At 42.5% G+C, this 21,184-nt stretch overlaps 1 protein-coding gene across 1 annotated transcript in view; it reads left to right on the top strand.

Annotated features, from left to right (window-relative positions):
- Positions 1 to 15,411: 15,411 nt before the first annotated feature.
- The window catches only part of Mreg (melanoregulin), a 59,259-nt gene continuing 53,486 nt past the window's right edge, over positions 15,412 to 21,184 (top strand). The window contains exon 1 of the mRNA XM_005331840.5: positions 15,412 to 15,916. Within this exon, the coding sequence (XP_005331897.2) occupies positions 15,504 to 15,916 (413 nt within the window). The 5' untranslated portion in view covers positions 15,412 to 15,503. The remainder of the gene's footprint in view (positions 15,917 to 21,184) is intronic.

Below are 21,184 nucleotides of genomic sequence, written 5' to 3'. Positions count from 1 at the left end.
AGTTGGCAAGTCTGGTGTTGCTGGCCCTGGTGTGGGAGTGACCTGCACTGCAGCAGTGTGGGAGCAAAATCATCTTTTTTTTTTTTTTTTTTTTGCTAGTAACCCTCTCCTAGCAAAGCCTCAGGGCCAGCTGGCAAAGGGAAAACCACTGGAAGGGTCCATTGGTCTCCTTAAGAAACAGGGCCACATTGGGACTCAGCATCCATCTCTGTTGTAGTTAGGTTAGCAGTTCAGAGGCAGCAAGATTTGCACCTGCCTTGACTCAGGGGAGTCTGTTTTGTTAGCTTTTGCATTGCTGTTATTACCTTTTATGGTTGAGATATGAGGTATCTCCCAAAAGCTCATGTGTGAGACAGTGCAAGAACATTCAGAGGTGATTAGATTATGAGAGTCGAAACCTACTCAATGGATTAATCCACTGATGGGGATTAACTGAGTGGTAACTGTAGGCAGGTAGGGTGTGGCTAGAGGAGATAGGTCACTGGGGGCATGCTTTTGGGTTCATATTTTGTACCCAGTGAGCAGAGCTCTCTGATTCCTGCTTTCTGATTGCCACATTCTGAGTTGCTTTCTCCCATCGTACTCTTCCACCATGATGTTCCACGTCACCTTAGACCCAGAGCAGTGGAGTTGGCCATCCATAGATGGAGACCTCTGAAGATTTTTCCTCCTCTACACTGTTCTTGTCAGGTCTCTTGTTCACAGTGACTAAAAAAGAGTTGACTAAACAATACCCAACAAGAACAACTTAGAGGAGGAAAAATTTCTTTGGGGCTATGGTTTCAGAGGTCTCAGTTCCTAGACAGCCTGCTCCATTGCTTTGAATCCAAGATGAGGCAGCACATCTTGGGGGAAGGGCCCAGAGGAGGAAAGTTGCCCAGCTCCTGGCACGGTCAGGAAGAAGAGAGAAAGGAGTGGGGAAGAGAAGGGAGCACAGGGAAGATGCACCCTTTCAGGGCACTCCCTAGCGATCCACCTCCAGCCATGCCCCTCTTGTCTATAGTTACCACCCAGCCATTCAAACTGGGATGGACTGATTAGGTTGCAGTTCTCATGATACAATCATTTTACTTCTGAATATACCTGCATTAACAGGAGCTTTGGGGGACACCTCATGGCCAGACTACAAGAATCCATGCTGTTGGGCCTACTTGCAACTTCCCTCCATTCCTGTGGCCATTGCTACTAGTTCTAGGTGGCCAGGCATGCAGACCAACTAACATTGGCTGGTTAAGCCAGCTTGTCTACTTGGTTGTTCTCTTCTATGATGGTGCTTCCTGGGGAGGAGCGTTAATGTGTGAGACAAAAATAACACTTTGTGCCCACTCCCCTGTGTCTATCCACAATCCTCCACACCATCTTGCTCATTTTCTGGCCAATCGACCAGGCTATGAACCACATGTTCAGGAATCTGTATACATTCTCACATCAGACTGCCTTTCTTTCCAGTGTACCTATTAGTTGCAACACTTGAGTTTGCCCACTAGAAGAATTTTCCATCTTCACTATCTTATGGGCCACCTCTGGTGAGGCTGTAAGGAAGTTGTAATAACTGAAGGAGAGAGGATTGGGTAGGCAGAATCTCAGATCATAGCACAGTCCAAGGAAGGGTTAACCAGGCTGTTGGGAAAGTCAGAGCTACCCATTGGAGCAGCTCCTCATTTCAAGAATAGGTCTGGACGAACAGCCTGACTCTGCTCAGGCTATGACTGAGAACAGCCCAAGAGCGAATACAATGGGGACTCCTGAGTGGCAGCAAGCTGAGCTGATTGTCATCAATTATGTTCTCCCTAGCAGGAGATCTAAGGGGTTCATTTTCATGGCTGCCATATGGCTTTATCCTATAACCACAAAGTGATCATGATGAACTCCATTAAAGTTTTACTGTTTAGGGGATGAGCTTGAAAAATGCCTCTAGTGGTTAATTATGGAACACCAGCCTGTCTGGGCTTGCTTTCCTGGGATTCAAAGACAGGGCTGCAAAGCCTCCATCTGAGCTGTAGTTCTTTTAGTGTTTTTTCTTCATGCCTTATTTACAAAATTAAACCAACTATAGCCAAGGCTGGCATATTATATCAGCAGTTAGTGACTATGGTCCTTGTTCTCAGACAGCCCAAACCTCCAGTTACCTAAAGGGATAATTTGAATTGTATTATGTGGGCTAGAGTATTTACTTTGTATGATAACAAAGGCCCCCTGCTGGTTATTGGTTTTTGCCAACTTTTGAAGAGCTTGGCTGAACCAAGTGAGTACATTCTTACACTTTGCCCTGGTGGGATTGTCAGGACCCACCAGGTCCCATTGCCATCAGTGTTCGTGCTGCACTCCTGGGGGTCTCCTCTGCCCCCCTGTTTCCCTCTGCAGCCTGTTTCCCTCTGCAGCCTCCAATCTTGTTCTCCTGGAGATTGTCAATTCCCTACAAGGAAACATCTTGAACCCCCTTCTGGCTGAGGCTGCCAGATGCTGAGTTATTAACAAACTTCCTGCTTACCATTTCTTTGCATCCTGTTCTTCCTTATTTTGCCTTTTCTGTCAGTTCCTGTAGAGCTCTGTGAGGATCTTCTTTCTATGAGTTACAGATTTTCAAGCCTACTGGTGTCCTACTGCCTGGGTTCAAGTCCCAGCTTCTACTACTTGCTTGATAAAGGAATTTGAATATGGATTGGTTATCATTAGGTAGTGAATTGTTGGTCATTTGGTTAGACATAACAATGTCATGGCAATTTTAAAGAATGTCCTTACTCATTAGAGAAAAAGTACTGATGCTTAGGATTTGCTTTGAAAACTGTGGATGTATAACTGATGTGATTCTGCAATCTGCATTTGGGGTAAAATTGGGAGTTCATAACCCACTTCAATCTAATGTATGAAATATGATATGTCAAGAGCTTTGTAATGTTGTGAACAACCAATAAAAAAAAAATTAAAAAAAAAAAAAAGGATTTGCTTTGAAATACTTTAGTTTAAAAGAAATGGGAGGGAGGGAGGGAGGGAGAGAGAGAGAGAGAGAGAGAGAGAGAGAGAGAGAGAGAGAGAGAGAGAGAACAAGAGTGGCAGCATGGTAATAACTGTTTAAGCTAGGTGACAGATACATTATGTTATATGGTTAATTCTATTATATCCACCTTTGTGCAAGCTTGAAAATCTCAAAATAAAAAAATTATAAAATAAAAACAGTCATTTAGTTGGTTGGGGAAGCATGGGGGGAAGAGTTAGCTGATCATATGTGTGTTATTGGAAAAATATAGAGTTTGCCTTGAGAACCTAGGAGCTTTTGGGGGGGCACAAATGTGGCACAGGAAGTAGGAACTTGGGTTACAAATGGACTAAAGATTTGGTGGTAAAAATTATTGCTTCTTCACCTGGATTCTGCTGTATAGGAACTGGGGATAACCCATGTGCTCCTTTGTTAGCCTCCCACACTCAAATTTTTACTCAAAAATTAAGGCCCCTAGAATAAAAGGTTAATTTTACTTTAATGGATTGCTCCCGGGAGAAGAGTGGGAAGGGAGGGAGAGAGAGTTTTATCTCATTTTATTTGAGGTGAAATTGTCATAAAATGAACCATTTTTAAATGAATAATCCCGAAGCAGTTGGTACATTCACAGTGGTGTACAACCACCTTCTCTGTCTAGTTCCAAACTCCTTGTATATCAATCCCACACTTCCCATTCCTTCCCCCTCCATCATTGCTGGACTTACCTATTTTGGATATTTCATATAGCTCGAATCATACAATTGGTGACATTTCACGTCTGTCTTTTCTCATTGGTGAGTGAGAAAATGTTCATCCACATTGTTTCACATATCAGTACTTCAAGGGAAGATTATGTGGCTGAGGCTGCCTCTACTAGTGGACAGAATATCCTGAACCTTCTGTCTAGAATGTTCGTTCCTTCCTAAGAGAGTTTTAGTGATAGTGCCTGGAGGACTTAATCATATATTAGAGCAACCTGGTTAAAAATTCCTGGTTTTCCAGAGGAAGGAAATCCTGACCTTTTGGAACCCCCCACAAGGATGAGTTCAGATCCAGGGGTTGCAAGGAGGGGATGCACCACACACATGTTCCCTCAGGAAGGAAGAAGTCTGTCCACAGACAGCCCTGTCAGAACCTGAGCCAATGAGGGGTAGCTGCCTCACACCCATTGTTACCTTTCCAGGTGGCCCTCATCCAGAGCTCAATTACCATGGGCTATAAAGGCCCAATTCACCAAGGCAGAACAGCTTTAAAGTGCCACTCTATCTTCAGATCTTCCCTTGGGCTGCCTGAGGCCAACCCTGCTTCCTCTTCATCCTCTCTCCTGCAGGTGTTGATGTCATGCACACTGTCTTAGAGTCGGCTTCCCTGGGACCCCAGTCTGCTACCAGATTGTGTGCGTGGTTAGATGAGCTGTTCCAGCAGAGGAATGAAGTCCTGAGCCTCCTCTAAGCTTAGGAGCCTCCCTCCTGTGCTTCTGGAGGCTTTCTATGGGTAGAAGAGGTCTCCTCTCCTAGTTTCAAATTTTTCCCCCAGGTTCTGAAAGCAGCCTTTTTTTGCATATCTGTGCGGTGGCAATTAAGGATTTTTTTCTTTATTTCTAAGTCTTTCTTTCCTGCAGATACCATCTTCCATCTGATCACGATGGGCATTTTCAAGGATTCTTTTGCCTTTTTAAAGTGCCAGAATAAAAGTAATATCCTCAAAGTTTCGGTCAAACTGCTATAACAGTTCCTCATCTTTACAGTGCATTTTCTAAAGGCAAGAAACTATTTATGAACTGGACAGGGATGGGTCTCTCTTGAACTGAGGAGTGAGTGAGTATTCATGAGGTAAAATAGCCTAGGAACCAAAAACAGGACCCTGGTCTTCTTTTTGGGAGACCTTAGAAAAGACATAATGGATAAGGTGAGTGGCTCTGTTCAACATCCTTGCCTCAAGTGGCAAGGCCTTTGAAGACCGAGCACAGCTCAGAGACAGGACTCATAGAAAGAAGACGCTGGAGAACTGTGCCTTGGAAGGGAGAGGGAAATATTAGACATAGTTTACTGAACTTTGCAAAGTCAGTAAAAGGGGCATTTTACCTTGGTCAAATAAAACATTAATTCTGTATCAATTTGTTAAGAAGAAGCCTTTTCCCATCTAAATCCTGGCAGGCGGTGCTGTCCTGTCGGGAGAGGCTGACTGTGGTCTTCTCCAGGTGAAGGCTTGCTCAGGATGCCCTCCTGTCCTTCCTGCTTCATCTTCTACTCTCCCTTCTCTGCCCTGGTTCCGGATCCTCTGCCCTGGTTCCGGGTGTTTCCTCTTCTAGGCAGGTCAGTACACATTCACGCATCACTTAATAATGAGGATATGATTTTGATAAATGTCATTGTGTGAACATCACAGAGTGTGATTACAGAAACAAGAGGGTACAACAGTACTAGGTGACCTGATCTTATGGCACCGCTGTCATGTTTGGTCAACCTGCACTCTGTGGAGCACGAATGACCACAGTGTTCTTCTTCTCCCTCCTAGCCCTCCCTGGAGGGAATTTTTAAATTGGCCCAAATGTCTTGTCAGCACATTTCACCAAACAAAAGAGTCTTTTCTCTGGGGAACCATGTCCCACAATGTTATCAAGCTGTTGTCCAGACATTTTACATAAATAAAAAGCAGAATAAATAAATAAATAAATTTAAAAACAAAATTCACTGATTTTAATTATTTATTGAATTTTTTTCTTTACATAATTTAAAAACATATGTGATGGCCTATGCACTTTTACATGGTTTCCAAGCTAACAAATCAATTGCTTGTGCTTAGTAAGATCAGAAGAAATAGTAATACATTAGTGATGTCTGGTACATGGTAGCTAAGAGAAGAAAGGACTTTGATCTACTTAACAGGATCCTGAAGGCTTAGAGTTTAGCCTAGAGTCAGTTTAAGCCTTCAACTTAAATATTGTTGTGTCCCTTTGAGATTGAAGTCCATACAGGCATTGAGCTGCAGCAACTTTGTCTCTGTGAAATGAATAAAATATTTTATTCATAAAATAAACCCCTTTCACATCCTTAGCCCCATCTACCAGAAGACTTACAGTTCATTTATAACTAAAGGCCACTAGGTGGCAGCAGGGGGAAATCAGAGATGGGTTTGTATGACCTTGATGGGGAGGATATTACTTTTATTCTGGCACTTTAAAAGGGCAAAAGAATCCTTCTTCACTTGTACAGAAGGTGCATGAAAGAGTTGTAGGGTTCTGGCCTGTTTTTGTAACTCTGAAGGTGTTGTGGGGGAAGAATTAATATAAAGGAACAGGAATCTAAAAATCCACAGCTATAAATATGCTTATCAAGTTGGTAATATTCTGACTTGAAGTCCGAATGAGTCTCTGGGGCATCTCTGAGAAAATGTGATTGTTGCTCTGTTTTATCCTGTTATAATTGTTGAGGCATGTTTTCTCCTCTGTTGTAATTTCATGCCATCATGCAACCAGAAGGTGCTTATTAAATGTTTAATTATCAGAGTTTAATCCATTAGGAAAAGGTATGGCATGATTCGTAGATCCAGGCTTATGCTTCATTTTGGTCAATTAATTTGGCTGGACTTTTAAGAGCATGGAATACTTGGTGTAGTAAGGGGCTGGACTTGCAGAGGTGGAAAGATGTCCAAATTCAGATCTTGGGCTGATAATGGAGACTGTTCTGAGAATCTGCAGTGTTGGTGATGGCAGGGTAGTTAACTATGATGGCCGAGTTAGACATAAGAGATGTGATTCTAGTGGGAACAGTGTTGGATGTAGCAGTGGAGTTAGCTACGGGAGTATAGCTAGAGATGGCAATAAAGTGAAATGTGAAAAAGACAGGGGTGAGGTAAGGGTGGACACACTGTAGGGATTAAAAAGATGGGTGCCTTGAAACACAGACAAATATAGAATATTTGAGTTTCATAATTTTCTAATTTTTGCTCAGGGTAGATTTTTTTCTGATAATGAGTAGTTGATTTTTTTTTATGTTAGCATTCCACAAGAGTGTGGGCACAGTGCCAGGCTTATGAAGTTGACACTCAACACATATTTGAGTTGAACAGTTTTAGATGGTTATAGTTGGCTGTGTAAGGGGATGGGGTGGGAGTCCACTAAAATATGAATAGCTTATTAGCATCATTGTGGAGTGTTTCCTATTTCTCATGAAACTGTCCCAAGTGTGAATGTAGCCAACTGGAGGTGCTGTTATGCCAAAGTCTGTATTCTTTCTTGATTGTCAAATCTGATGTGCTATACAATTCCCAAGCTCCTGGAGCAACATCAGGATGGAGGAGAGGGACGGGAGCAAGAGGCCTAGACCAACATTTAAGGAGGCACATTGTTCGGGGGGTGTGCAAGTGCAGGGTCAGCCCCTAGAGTGAGTGCCTCCTTAAATGTTGCACTAGTCCCCTCATCTGTTTCACCCTCCTTCTGGCCATGCTTGGAAATCTTTGAAAATTGCAGAATGGGGAACCCATTCCCCAGAGTTGAAAATTCAGAAGATCTTAAGTACAGTGGCAGAATTTGGGTTTCAATGAGCATCCAGTCAGCCTTAGGGATTCTATTGCAGGCGTTTAGAATCGTCACCCTTTGAGAAACTGCTTCTGCCAACAGTCTCCTGCAAGAGATGCTCATATTCAGTGAAATAATTCTCTTCTTCTCTTTGGTTTTAGGAATAGATGTTGCTGAACTCATTGATTAACTATCTTGACTTTACAGGCATGTGGTGGATCCTGAAGGCTTTTGTAGAAAGTTCCTGCATCAGTCTGTGTTGCAGAGTTTTTAGTTTGACAGGATTATGGGCTGGCCATTCCTGTGGGGTTCTTTGGGTCCACTCCAGATGGCAGGAGCTCCCTGGACACACACGGTCATGTCTGAACCATGTACCATGTCTGAACCAGCAGCTATGGGAGCCATATATAGCCTTGGTTAGAAAAGGAGTATAGTAGACATGGTAAAGACATGAAAATAGTGCATACATGCTGTTTTTGCCTAGCCAGTACCATTCCCATTTTTATGCTTAGAGTTGATTTTCCTGGGGACACTATCCTTCTCCTGGTATTAGTCCAAGAGGCTTACTTTTCCTGTCTCTCCAGTTCCTCCTCTCTTGAGCACTGCAGAGGTGTGCGAGAGTCTGTTTGATAGATGCATTCTCTCCCTTGGAAAAAGAACACTTAGTTCCATTTCAGGACCATGATTGACTGATTAGAAGGAATGGTTTTCTTTGTGCTGTGATTACTAGCAGAGAAGATGTGTGAGGCTCCTGGGAACCTGAGAGTGCCATCAACTCAGAGCCCAGAAAAGAGAGACCAACCCCTTTATCTTTGAAATGCCTGGCTCCAGTCATGTCTAAAGCCGGTATTACTTCTGCATTTTTCAGTTCCTTGAGAAAGTAAGTTTCCTCTTACATTTAAACCAGTTTTTGTCATTCACAATTAGGAGCTGATTAAGACCCAGAGGAAAAAGGTCATAAAAATCTAGAGAAAAGGAAATCGGACAGAGCAGACACACAACAGGGTTAGTTTCCCCCAGTGGCAGGACTTAAGAATCAAGCTTCCTTGAAGAGGAGCCTCCTGGTTTGCCCCATGCCCTCCACCCCCAGCCTACCTCCCATGTGCTTTTATTCTCTCCAAGGGCATCTTTCTAAAAGCCAGATTACACCTGAATAGAAAGTTGTCTAGGAAAAGACTCTACTAAATTTTAAAGAGAACAGAAATGTTTGTCACTTGAAACCGAAGAATGAGCAAAGACTATGATTATTCAAGTTTCCTCCGAGTACATGTTGAGGGGAATGAGGGAAGTGAAATTGACCGGCAGATAGCACTGAATAAAAATGGTTTGGAAATTTAGAAAGTATTTTGCATTATAGGAAACCACAGAGTAATAGTGTTATTGGAATTACACATGGAAATTTCCTTTGTCCTTGTGTTCTTCACTTGAGAAAAATTCAGGCAAGGAGCAGAGGTTTAGAAGAAGAAAGTTTTATTAGGTCAAATGAGAGTGCAGCATATTTGGATGTAGTACAGATCTGGAAAGCACATGTGTGAAACAATGCAAGAATGTTCAGAGGTGAAATGATTAGACTATGAGAGTTGTAACCCAATCAGTGGAGTAGTCCTTTGATGGATGAATGATTTAAATGGATGAATGGGTGGTAACTGTAGGCAGGGAGGATGTGGCTAGAGGAAGCAGGTCACAGGGGTTTCTCCTGGGGGATTATATTATCCCAAGCCCCTTACACTCATGTTTTTGGTTATCTTGTCCCGAGCTGCTTTCCTCCCCTGCATTCTTCCACCATGACATTCTGCCTCATCTTGGGCTGAGAGCAATAGAGTTGGCTGACCGTGGACTGAACCTCTGAAACTGTGAGCCAAAATAACCTTTTCCTCCTGTAAGTTGTTCATATATATATTTTAAGTTGTCGATAGACCTTTATTTTATTTATTTACATGCAGTGCTGAGAATCAAACCCAGTGGGTTACTCATGCCAGGCAAATGTGTTACCACTGAACCCCAGCCCCGGCCCCTAAGTTGTTCTTGTCCGATCTTTTGATCATAGTGATGAAAAGCTGACTAACACATTGTGACAAGAGGAAGGGAAAATATGCTCTCGCATAAGCCAAGTGAAATGAAAGTGAGAGAGAGAGAAGACTACCCCTTAAGAAAGGACTGGAATCCTGTTAAAAAGTGTTGTGTACAAATTATCTGGATTTCAAATGTGAGTGGTGAATATATCCCACCTACTAAATAATTTATTCCTCTCCTATTTCCTTGAATTATAGCTACTCTAGTTATAGAACCATTTGGCAGTGTGCACACATGCTCGTTACCCATGGGTACCCAAGAGAAACTCAGTGGGGGGGAGCAAAACTGCAATTAAAATGACATGTAATTGATATTATAATAAGGCAAAGGCAACTATTGGTCACCCAGACTGAATAGAGGCGGTCATCTTTACTGACAAGAGGGGAGTTTCTTTCTTTTTTCTTATTTCTTTTCTTTTTTTTTTTTTTAACTGCATTCATCCATATTTCTTCCTGATATATAGTCTACCTGTCTGGATATTCCATTCAAAGTTGCCTATCTCCCATGGCACAAGAACCATACGTTCCTTCTGTGTCATATAGGAAGTTAGTTATCAACCTGGCAAATGGAGCATTTCCTTATCCCCTATAAGTTAACACTTACCATTCCATTGCTCATCTCTAACTGCTGCTTAACAATGGCACCGAGGATGCTCAGGAGGCAGGTATTGTCTATTTCTCTTCAGAGTGAAGAATCCAAGGAGAGAAACAGAAATAAAAATCTCACCCGACTAAACTCAACTTCAGTGTGCTAGACAACACTTACATAGGAGAACTGGTCTTTCATAATTAGCTCTTTGTCCCAGTGACCTTTCTCCTATGAGATTAGTCCTGAAAGCAACAAATTTGTCCCTGGTTAACTTAAGTAAAACGACGACAACAACAAAAAAGCGGTGATTGACAGTTATAGAGTCACCCACAGCATAATGGGAAAACTAGAAGCTAGAAAAACTTGATGCTGGGAAACATGTGAACGGAAAACTCCAGGCATCTACACAGCAGTGGCCTTGGGCCTACTCATCAGGGTGCTGTCCCTACAATAATTCATGTCTCATCCCCAGCCAATTATCATCTTTGGGTCCTTAGGTAAATTGTGGAAGGAGTGTTTGGCCTGTGTGGTCATAGCCCATCCTCATAGTAGGAAAGAGATGGGGTGGGGTATGGTCATTGTCGTGCCCAACCCATGGAATTGGGAAGTGTTCTTCAAAGGAAAGCAAAGTGCTGTTACCAAAAGGAGAGTTGAAGGATTTGTAGAAGCAGAAACCAGACACCATATGGGGATCCTTGGATGGCTTTTGCTTTGGTGACATCCAATCATGCCACACTTCCCAGTGTGACTTGAGCCATGTTGGTTTGGGGTGATTGAGGTGGGTGAGGCTGCCGAGGTGGATTCAGAATTCTGACTTGCTTAGAAGAATCCCTGTTTTCTCTGAGTAAGTCTGTGCTCTTTCTTTTTTTCTCTGCTGGATTTCTGTAGGAACACTTCAGAAATTAAACATAACTTCCCATGCAAACACCAAGGAACTCTTTTTCTATTTCCTGATATTTATGAAACACATTTATTAAGTGCTCACTGTGTGCCTGCCCTGTTCTAGATGTTACCCTGTGGCATCTCTTTCTACTTACTGAATCTCTATTGTGGGTCTGCACTTTTCTAGGTGGTGCATTTATTTTATTTATTTATTTTTTAGAGAATTTTAATTTTTTTTTAGTTTTCGGTGGACACAACATTTTTTTATTTGTATGTGGTGCTGAGGATCGAACTCGGGCTGCACGCATGGCAGGCGAGCACGCTACCGCTTGAGCCACATCCCCAGCCCTAGTGGTGCATTTATTTAGAAGAACAAAACCAAACCCCTACTTTATGAATGGAACCTATAGACCACTGTGTCCCCAGCACCTTGCTCAATAAATATTTGTTGAATGAATAACTGAATGACATCTGCTATGCTCTGTTTGCTCCGAACAGAGCTTTTTGGTAGAATGTGTCTGTGGTGTGGCATGGGACCTTAAATATTTTTGTTTTCTAATTTTTCCTGCTTGCATATGCATTTCTCTCTAACTCTCAAGAGCTGTCAATAAATTCTTAAAAGTGGGTGGGTTGGGTGGGGGGGATTCCAAACTACACTAGTTTTTTTTTTTTTTTCAAAGCAGACTCTAGAATTTTCTCTGCTATAGAGAAATCTGAAAATAGGGGCCTGCCTATTTCTTAGTTCTGTCTTGAAAATAAGCAGCTGATAGGTTTTGTGAGTCACTGGTTGCCCCAGGGGATTGTCTACTCCCCCAACATCAGGTGCCCAGGGTTCTTGGTAAATGTCAGATGCTGCTGTATGTGGTTGGTGGTGTTGGCGTCAATATGCAGAAGGAAGGATCTAGCAGCATTCTTAAAAAAGGGAAGCTCACACACACACACACACACACACACACACACACAATAATAATAAAAAATTAAATTAAATTAAATTAAAAAAACAGAAAAAAAAGGAAGCTCAGTGTTCTCTATGAATGATGTCTGAAGCAGAGAGTGGGGTTGTCAAAGCATGGTCTCAGCTACCTAGAGCTGAAGCTGGAGAGTTTGGCAGTCTTGATATTCTTATCCACGGCCTACTTTATCAAAAAAGGAAAAAGAGTTGAATACTTCTGGGAAAATGAATACTGTGAATAACACTGATATGATAATCCTTAAAAAACTAATAAATATGCACACCAGTTTTAAAAAAAAACCAGGTAACTAACAAGGACAGATCTCTAAGACATTTTATTAAGTTGAATAAAGCTTGTATACAGATGCATGCATACCTTTTGCATTAACACAAAAAAGCTCAGTGCCAAAAATAATAGCACATACAATAGAGGGTACACCACAGTGGGCACATGTGAAAATGTGTGTCCAGAAAAAAGGTTGTACATACTGGTAATAACAGTTACCCTGGGGAGGGGCAAAAAGAGGATCAGGATTGTAGATAATAAAGGGAACTTGAACTGTAATATTTCAGTATTTTGGAGAAATTTTTTATTAATAAGTTTTAAAATTCAAACTAATTTAGGAAGAAAAATATTAATAATTGTTAGAGTAGGTACACACTAGACCTGATTCTTAGTAGGGCAGGGCATTAAGCTCTTGACCAAATTTATTAAATAGACCTGGCGCTATGGCTTTCTGAGAATAGTCTGTCTGAAACAGACCACATAAGAGGTGCCACACATAGCAGAGGTCGAATATGAAAGGAAATATCAGTATATGCAATCTAACTAGGATAGGGACCATTTTCCCTGACAGTCAGTCCTAGTTGATTTAGTTCAATAATTTCTGTTGAATTCTGATATTTCTACAGGCTTTAGAGATTTTAAAGGATCTCATTTGAGTCTCACCACCCATGAGAGCATTGACACTGTTGACAATTAATTCTCTTCCTTCCTCTTCAGCCCTCCAAACTTGCTCCTCCCACACTCCTATCTCAGTCCATGACACTTCACCCTTAATGGTTTATAAACCCCAAACCTTGGACTCTTATCTCTTTTGCATACTCTACTTAATGTCTTTTGTAAATCTTTTTGGATCTACCTTCAAATTCTATTCAGAGTTCAACCATTTCCTCTTACCAATATGCTACTGCCCTGGTCTAAGCCACTGCATCTGTCACCAGGACCATTGTGATGGGCTCCATATGCATCTCCCCACAATAGTCCTTGGCACCCAGTTTCTTCTAAAGACTGCAGCTAATGGAGCTGCTTGCCATCTAGGTCACTCCCTCTATTCAAAACGCTCCAGTGGTTTGCTCAGTTCGTACAGCAAAATCCAGAGTGCCTGTGATGCCCTACAAGGTCTAACCTTCTACTGTCTCCTACTACTCTCCTTCAAGCCCCTTTTGTCTCCTGGATCCCTGGATCCTTATTCTTTCTCAGGCACGCTATAGTTTATTCTCTCTTGTCTAGGGTATTGCACATGGCCTTCACTCTGCCTAAAATACTCTTCCCTGGACATCGTGGCTAGCTTGCTCATCTTCAAGTCTTTGCTGAAATGTCACAGCCTCAAGGAGGCCTTCTCTGACCGCCCCATTTAAAATTGCAGGCACCAGTCCCTCCCCCACTTCCTGCCTTCAAACACACAAACACAAACACATACACACACACACACACACTCTCTCTCTCTCTCTCTCTCTCTCTCTCTCTCTCTCTTATTTTAATCCACAGTACATACCATTGTCTTCCATACTAAATAATTTACTTGTTTCATTTGTCTAACTCCCTCTAAAACGTTGTCTGTTGACTCCATGAGAGTAGGGCTTTTTGTTTACTTTCTCCTCTGCCATATCCCCACCTAAAACAAACATCTGGAACATAACAGATGTTCATTAAATATCTGTCAATATATCAAATTGGCAAAGATAAAAATAAGCTTGCACCTTATACTGGTGGGAGCAGGGGATGTAATGAAATACTTTTGTGTGTCAGAGTGTAAAGTGAGATTATTAATTGGAGAGCAGTTTGGCAAGATTCATCAAAATTAAAAAGTCACCTTACTTAGGATACAGCAATTCAACCACCAAACATGACTTCAATGGATATTTTTAAGAATATGACCAAATGTGTTAGTTCAAGGATGTTCACTGCAGGTTTGTCTTTTTTTAAAAAAAATTTATATATGACAGCAGAATGCGTTACAATTCTTATTACACATATAGAGTACAATTTTTCATATCTCTGGTTGTCCACAAAGTATATTCACACTAATTCATGTCTTCATACATGTACTTTGGATAATAATGGTCATCATGTTCCACCATCATTTCTAAACCCATGCACCTTCCCTTCCCCTCCAACCCCTCTGCCCTATCTACAGTTCCTCTATTTCTCCTATGCTTCCCCCTCCCTATCCCACTATGAATCAGCCTCCTTATAGCAAAGAAAACATTTGGCATTTGGTTATTTGGGATTGGCTAACTTCACTTAGCATTATCTTTTCTAACTCCATTTACCTGCAAAATGTCATGATTTTATTTTCTTTTATTGCTGAGTAATATTCCATTGTGTATATATGCCATATTTTTTTTAATCCATTCATCTATTGAAAGGCATCTAGGTTGGTTCCACAGTTTAGCTATTGTGAATTGTACTGCTATAAACATTGATGTGGCTGTGTCCCTATAGTATGCTGTTTTTAAGTCCTTTGGGTATAGGCCCAGGAGAAGGATAGCTGAGTCAAATGGTGGTTTCATTCCCAATTATCCAAGAAATCTCCTTAATAACAAAAGCTTGGAATTAATTGAAATGTCCATCAGAAGGAGTCTGGTGAAAACCTGGGGGCATTCATTAAGACTGAAGTACATGCAATTGTTAAATTGACATAGAGAAAGATACACACCCACTGATAAGTCACCATGACATCCGGAGTGAAATAAGCCAGGGGCAGAAATATGTGGAATATGTTGCTGTTCGGACAAAAAAGAAGGATATGTGTACATATACTTAACAAGTTTATACGAGGAGCATAAAAATACATCTATACATAACTTTAAGGTATAAATAAACACATAACAGCAGCTCTGGAGCCCTTCCCCCTTTTCCTCAGGGGCTATTCAAGGACCCGAGTTTTGAAAACATTTTTAAAAAATCAGATGTCAATATGTCATTTGAAAAACAAAACGAAAAACACCTCTATACTGCATCCATCCAGAGTCTTTTGTTAATTTGTGCTGTGTGGGGCTGACGTGTTAAAAGTATGCCTTAAACTCTGCTTTGAAGGCGGGAGGGTGGAGACTATTTCCTCCCGCAGTGAAGCCAATAAAAAGTATGAATAGACTCCGCGGACCTCGTGCGCGGTGGCTCCAGGGCTTTCCCCTCGCCGCCCTCCTCCGACCTGCGGCCAGCCTGTCGCTGCGCTGGGAGTCCCGGCTTCCTCCTTAGAGGGCGGCAGCGGGCATCTCGGCGACGCATGCGCCCCAATTTGCGCCGGGGGAGTTGGAAAAAAAAAAAAAAGAGGTGGGGTGCGGGGAGCTCGACGAAACACACGCCCCCAACAAAACGCAAGAGGCGGGAGGCGAGCGCCTGGCAGTCTCCGGGCCGCGGAGCGCCTCCTCCGCCCTCGCGCGCGTCCCGGCCGCGGCGTGATGCGCACGGACCGGCGCGCGACATTCGGGCCACCACTGTCCCCGCACCTGGACGCCGGCCGGGTGGCGCGCGCTCCGGCCGCGATCGCTCGCTGCGGCGACTTCTTCCTAGACTCCGGCGCCCGAGGGGACCCTTGCTCTCCATGGGGCTGAGGGACTGGCTGCGGACCGCGTGCTGCTGCTGCCCGTGCAAGTGTCTGGACGAGCCCTCCCTGCCCGAGAAGGAGCCCCTGGTCAGGTGGGTGCACCGCTTGCCCACGATCCGGGGTCGCCTGGCCGCAGCCGGGCACCGCGGTGAGGATACCTGTATGCGGGTCTGAACCGGGAGGTGGGCTTGCTGCAAGGTCGCACTGAGGCGCAGATTCAGCCTCTGGGTCCCTCACGGGATGTCTTGGGTAAGAATGTTTACACTCGCAGGATCTTTGGGCCAGACTTTTTGTTGTTGTTGTTGGCGGCCAGAAAACACAGATCCTTGGAGGCAGCTGAGACCCGGTGGATACTTGTGGAAAGTGCCAAGAATTCGGGTGCAGTGCTTGGGCAGACGAGTACGGGAGAAGTTTCTATTAAGTCCTGTAAAATTTGCGATTGGGAGTTTGATAGGTATATTATTACAGTGCAGTGTGCAACTGTGGACTTGTGTACCACTCAGCCAAAAAGTTAGATACCTCTCCATTCAAAGTTGTTACCAGATGGTGACAATTTTAGTGACCGAGCCTAAGGAAGTGTTTTTCACATTAAAAAAAAAAAAAGATGATGCATATTGTGTCAGAGATAGTCTATTCACTAGGATGTTGATTCATTATACATTAAGCTTTAAGATGTGAAGAAATTTAATGGTCATTAGCTATGTGCCAAGAGGCTTTGTGAAGAAATCTTACAACATGATTTTGTTCAGGCTGTGATTTTTAAGCCTTGATTTTGCATCTTGAGTTGGCTGAAATTAAGCTTCCACTAGGTCATGCCTCTGGGGTAGATAAGACAGAAACAGAATGTTTAAAATGAAATTAGGAAACAGTTTATAAAATGGAATTCCAGGGTTGGGTCAGCAAACACTCAAGCCGGGTTTTTTTTTTTCTTTATAAAGTGTGCAGATAATATAACAACGCTTTCACAACTCTTTCTAAAGCATGACTTACCTTTTTAACTCAATCAAGTTGAAACACTTCCCTGGACTTTGAAGATCTTACATAACCCCTTCCTACCTGTCTGCTCTTATTTTCCAGTACATTAGACACACTACTTCTTGCCACTATAAGAACAGTCTTCTGTTGGTCCCTCCAAGCTTGCCACAAGTGGTGACCTTTTGCCTTGCCGCCTCTTCCTAGATGTGATTTCTCAAGGACTCCTCAAGTTGTCTTCTTTGATTATGTTACATCATTTCCTCTCCTATGACTGAGAACTTAGAATTTGTCATCTGCTCCTCCCTGTTTAGTGAGCACACATGTATGTCATGTGTATTATACACACACACAGCCATATGCACAATGCATAGTATTTTTGATTACTTTTGCTACTGGTATTCCCAGGGAGAAACTGTGTCATCTGCTCCTAGTTTAAAAGGTAGTAGGTAACCATCTAGAATTTCATGCTTGGAGTATATACTTGAATTGACAGTGCTCTTAGTTAATAAGAAGTATAGCTTTCGACTGAGTTTCATAGTCAGATCTTTGGATATTTCTGATGTTCTGTCTAGGCTTGCTATTTAGGTTAATAGTTTTGGTCTTTTTAAAAATCTAGATCTCCTGTCTTGGCTTACTTACAGTGATGTAAGTCAGTGAATTTTGCAGGTGATTTTTAAGAAGATCGTTTCAGATGAAGCAGCATAGCATGGTAATAATGAATTACATTGCCCAGGATGAGTCACCCACCTGGATGAGTTGGCGTAAGTTAAACTCATCTGTGCCTCAATTTCCTCATCTGTAAAACGGAATGATAATAGTATATACCTCAAAGGATTGCAGTGAGAAATGAAGGAAGACAATACATGTGAAGTGCTTAATATAGTGTCTGACACATAATAAACTCTCAATAAATGTTAGTTATTATTAATTATTATTGTTATTCCGGGCATGTGAATATGAGTGGACTGGTCTCGTGGTTTCCTGTCATTCTGGCCCCATTTCAACATAACGATTTCCAAAGAGCAGCTTGTTAATGGACATGTGGAATAGTGGTAGGTGGGGTAGGTGCGGATGGGTATCTATATGTTCTTTTCTACGCAAGTCATCTGAGGGCCTGGTTTCAAATCCTATTTTTTTTTTTTAGTTTGTTTTTAATCTCTTTAGAGTGTCCAACTCAGTGTATATTTTTAGTATATACATGAAATTGTGCAACCATCACCTCTGTCTAATTCCAGTGCATTTTCACTACCCATAAAAGAATCACTGTTATCTATTAGCCATCACTTCCCACTCCACCTTCCCTTCACCCACCATCCACTTGTCTGTTTTCTGGCAGTCTAGATTTGCCTATTTTGGACATTACTTGGAATCATCCAGTATGTGGCCATCTGTGCCTGGCTTCTTTTATATAGCAGAGTGGTTTCTGGGTTCTTCCTGTTGTAGCCCATATCAGCGTTTCATTGTTTTTTATGGTTGAATAATATTCCGTTGTATGAATATATCGCATTTTGTTTATCTGATCATCTGTTGGTGGACATTTGGGTTGTTTCCACTTTGGGGCAGTTATGGATAATGCTGCTGTGAACATTCATATATAGGGTCTGTGTAGACATGATGTCAATGCCCGGGGTAAAGCCCTAAGAGTGGGATGGCTGGGTCGTATGGTAAATGTATTTAATTTTTGAGGAACTCTCATAGTGTTTTCCAAAGAAACTAGTTTAAAATATTGATGTGGTGAAGTCATGTGGCCAGATGGTCTGAATTATTATTTTATTGAGAACTTCATTCTTTGTCCTTTTTTTTTTATTTATAAAAAGAAGGTTTGTAAAGACATCTTTTCCTCCTTAACTAAATCCTTTACTGTCTACAAGAATGGCTTCAGGTTTTATTTTACTCCCCAGAGCAGCAGTGCCTGGAAGAGGTGCCGAGGCATGCACAGTCACCTCCAGTCCTTTCTCAGAACACACGAGGGTCTCTTGTTAGTTCAGGAAAACAAAACAAAACAAAACAAAACAAAAAGGCTCTCAGTCTGGGCCCCTTTGCCAGTCTGACTGTGCCACTTCCATTTTTGACCTTGATCCTTTTGCTTTTTCTGGAACCTGGTAACTGTAGGGGAAGCTTGTACCTCGCTGAAGTGCGTCTGTGTTTCTCTCACCCACTGGCTGGTTTTTCTTCTCCTTTTCTCTAGAAGTATTCTGAGAGATCCCCTGAGTAATAGCCCATCTTGATGTTGCCATGACCTCCAACTGCCCTTCTCTGCTGTCCTTTGTGTCACACACAGATGTCTTTAAAGAGTCGTCAGTTGACCCCCCTAACTCTTCTTCACCACCATTCTTTTTTTTTTTTTCCCTGGAATCACTTGGTAAACTTGTTAAAACTGTAGCTTCTGGGATCCATCCCAAACGTTGTGACTTCCAGGTCTGGGACTCTGCCTTTTCCTAAGCATACCAGGTGGGTTGGCAGAACGTGGTCTGGGGACAGCCTTCAAGAAGCACAGCCCTAAAAGCTTATGCTTGAGGTGGCATTAAGGGACCTCTGACCTTTGTGGGGCAGGCCCTAAATGCAGGTAGCATCCATCCCTTTGAGTAGTTATTGGGCTCCTGAAAGCTGGCCTCTGTCCAGGATAATTACATGGAACTTGCTCCCTTGAAGGTTAACAGAGAGAGGTTTGGCCGTTCTTTTCTCCGTGATGTGGAGTACCTCTGTGCTGACCACCCATCTCTTCTCTCACATTTCTTCCCCTCTGCTTCTCTGCTTTGGCATTCTGTGTCTCTTTGCCTGCAGTCACCTGATCCAGCTGGTGTCCCCTGGTGCCTTTGCCTGGGTGGTAGTTGTTGATGGAGATGGGTTTTGTTGATCCCTATTCCTTATCACTCTGCTGCTTAAAGCCCATCTTCATTGCTACCTTTCTGATAAAAACTCAGAAAGTCTCCTAAGGAGTTCTGCTGTCCCTTTCTTTCTTTTTGCCCCTCGGTCCCTCATGGTGTCCTGCCAGGTATGATAGTTGTCAGGTGGTACTGGCACCCTGACAAGGCTGGAGGCTTAGTGCAGATTAGAGGCTGAATCTTACCTTAGTGTCCCCTGTTGTGCCTGGCACAGTGTGCCACAGTGAAGGAAGAGCTGAGAAAGTACTTTTTGGGTGATAAGAATAATAATAATAGTGTTCATTTATTAATTGCTTGCTGTGTGTTCATTTAAAATAAATAATTATTTAAAACAAAATGATAGGAAGAATAGTGAAAGAAACTCATAAAACCCTGCACCTGCCTTAAGAAAGAAAATATTGATAACGGAGTTGAAGCCCCCCCCCAAAAAAAAGGTCCCTTATAACTTCATCTTCCTTCTACTTCCACATATTCAAGTGGCCTCTGTACCGAATCAGTGTTTAGCATTCTTAGACTTTATATATGTGGTGTATACTGCATTGCAGGCTCTGGCATGAGTGAGAATTTTTTTTTTAATACATTGTCATTTAACAGTCACTTTGATCAAATGAGGTAGATATTAGTTATCTTCATTTATAAATGAGGAAGCCAAGGCTCAATAAGTTCAAAGTCAAAGTTGATTGGTTAGAAACCCAGTGTTTGAATCCATGTCTGTCTGGCCTCAAAGCCTTGGCAGTAGAGAAAATTCAGAAAACTATCACATATTTTCTAAAAGTAACATAAAAATTTAATTCCTAGAACTTATCAGATTTCACTGCCTTAGCCCCTGACCATTTTGGCCCCTTCCTCCTTCCCTTTTTCTGTGTCCTTCATTACTGTTTAGATGTGGGATCAGCCTGACACCAGGAAAAGTCATGTGTGCGATGGGGGACACTAGAGTCCTAGTCCTAGCTATTAACCAGCTGTGATTTGCAGCAAGTCTCTTAAATTCCCTGGACCTTCATTTCTTCTATAAAAATGGGGAGATCTATCTTTAATGGTGGTCTGGGAGGGCCCTTTCAGGTTTGATCCTCCTTCTGTGGACTTGTGTTAACTGATATTCTCGGGACCCCCTCCCCCTTCCAGGCTGTCTGTGGGGCTGGGAGGGAACCTCCAGGCCCTGAAGTGTTCATTTGTCAATTTTCCATCTGCCCAGAGCTGCCTCACCAGTGAATAGTTGAGCAGGCGTTTCTTTTTCTTTTCAAAAATAAAACTTATCATTTATATTTTTTTGTGGTACTGGGTGGGAATAGAACCCAGGGCCTTGCGCATGTTAGGCAAGTGCTCTACCACTGAGCTGTGCCAACACCGCCTTAGTAGACATGTTTTCAATGCAAGGAAACTTAAGAACAAGTCCAGGCCTGGAGAAAGGACTCATGGCCTGATCTGACCCAAGAAAGCCAAAGGTCCCATCAGCCTGTGAGTCATCTAGTCACTGTTTTCTCATCTTCAGTGAGATTG

This window comes from Ictidomys tridecemlineatus, chromosome 7 (assembly GCF_052094955.1).
Source record: "Ictidomys tridecemlineatus isolate mIctTri1 chromosome 7, mIctTri1.hap1, whole genome shotgun sequence".
NCBI classification, from domain to species: domain Eukaryota; kingdom Metazoa; phylum Chordata; class Mammalia; order Rodentia; family Sciuridae; genus Ictidomys; species Ictidomys tridecemlineatus.
Note: the sequence above shows the minus strand (reverse complement) of the source record. Positions and strands in the feature narration are given on the sequence as shown.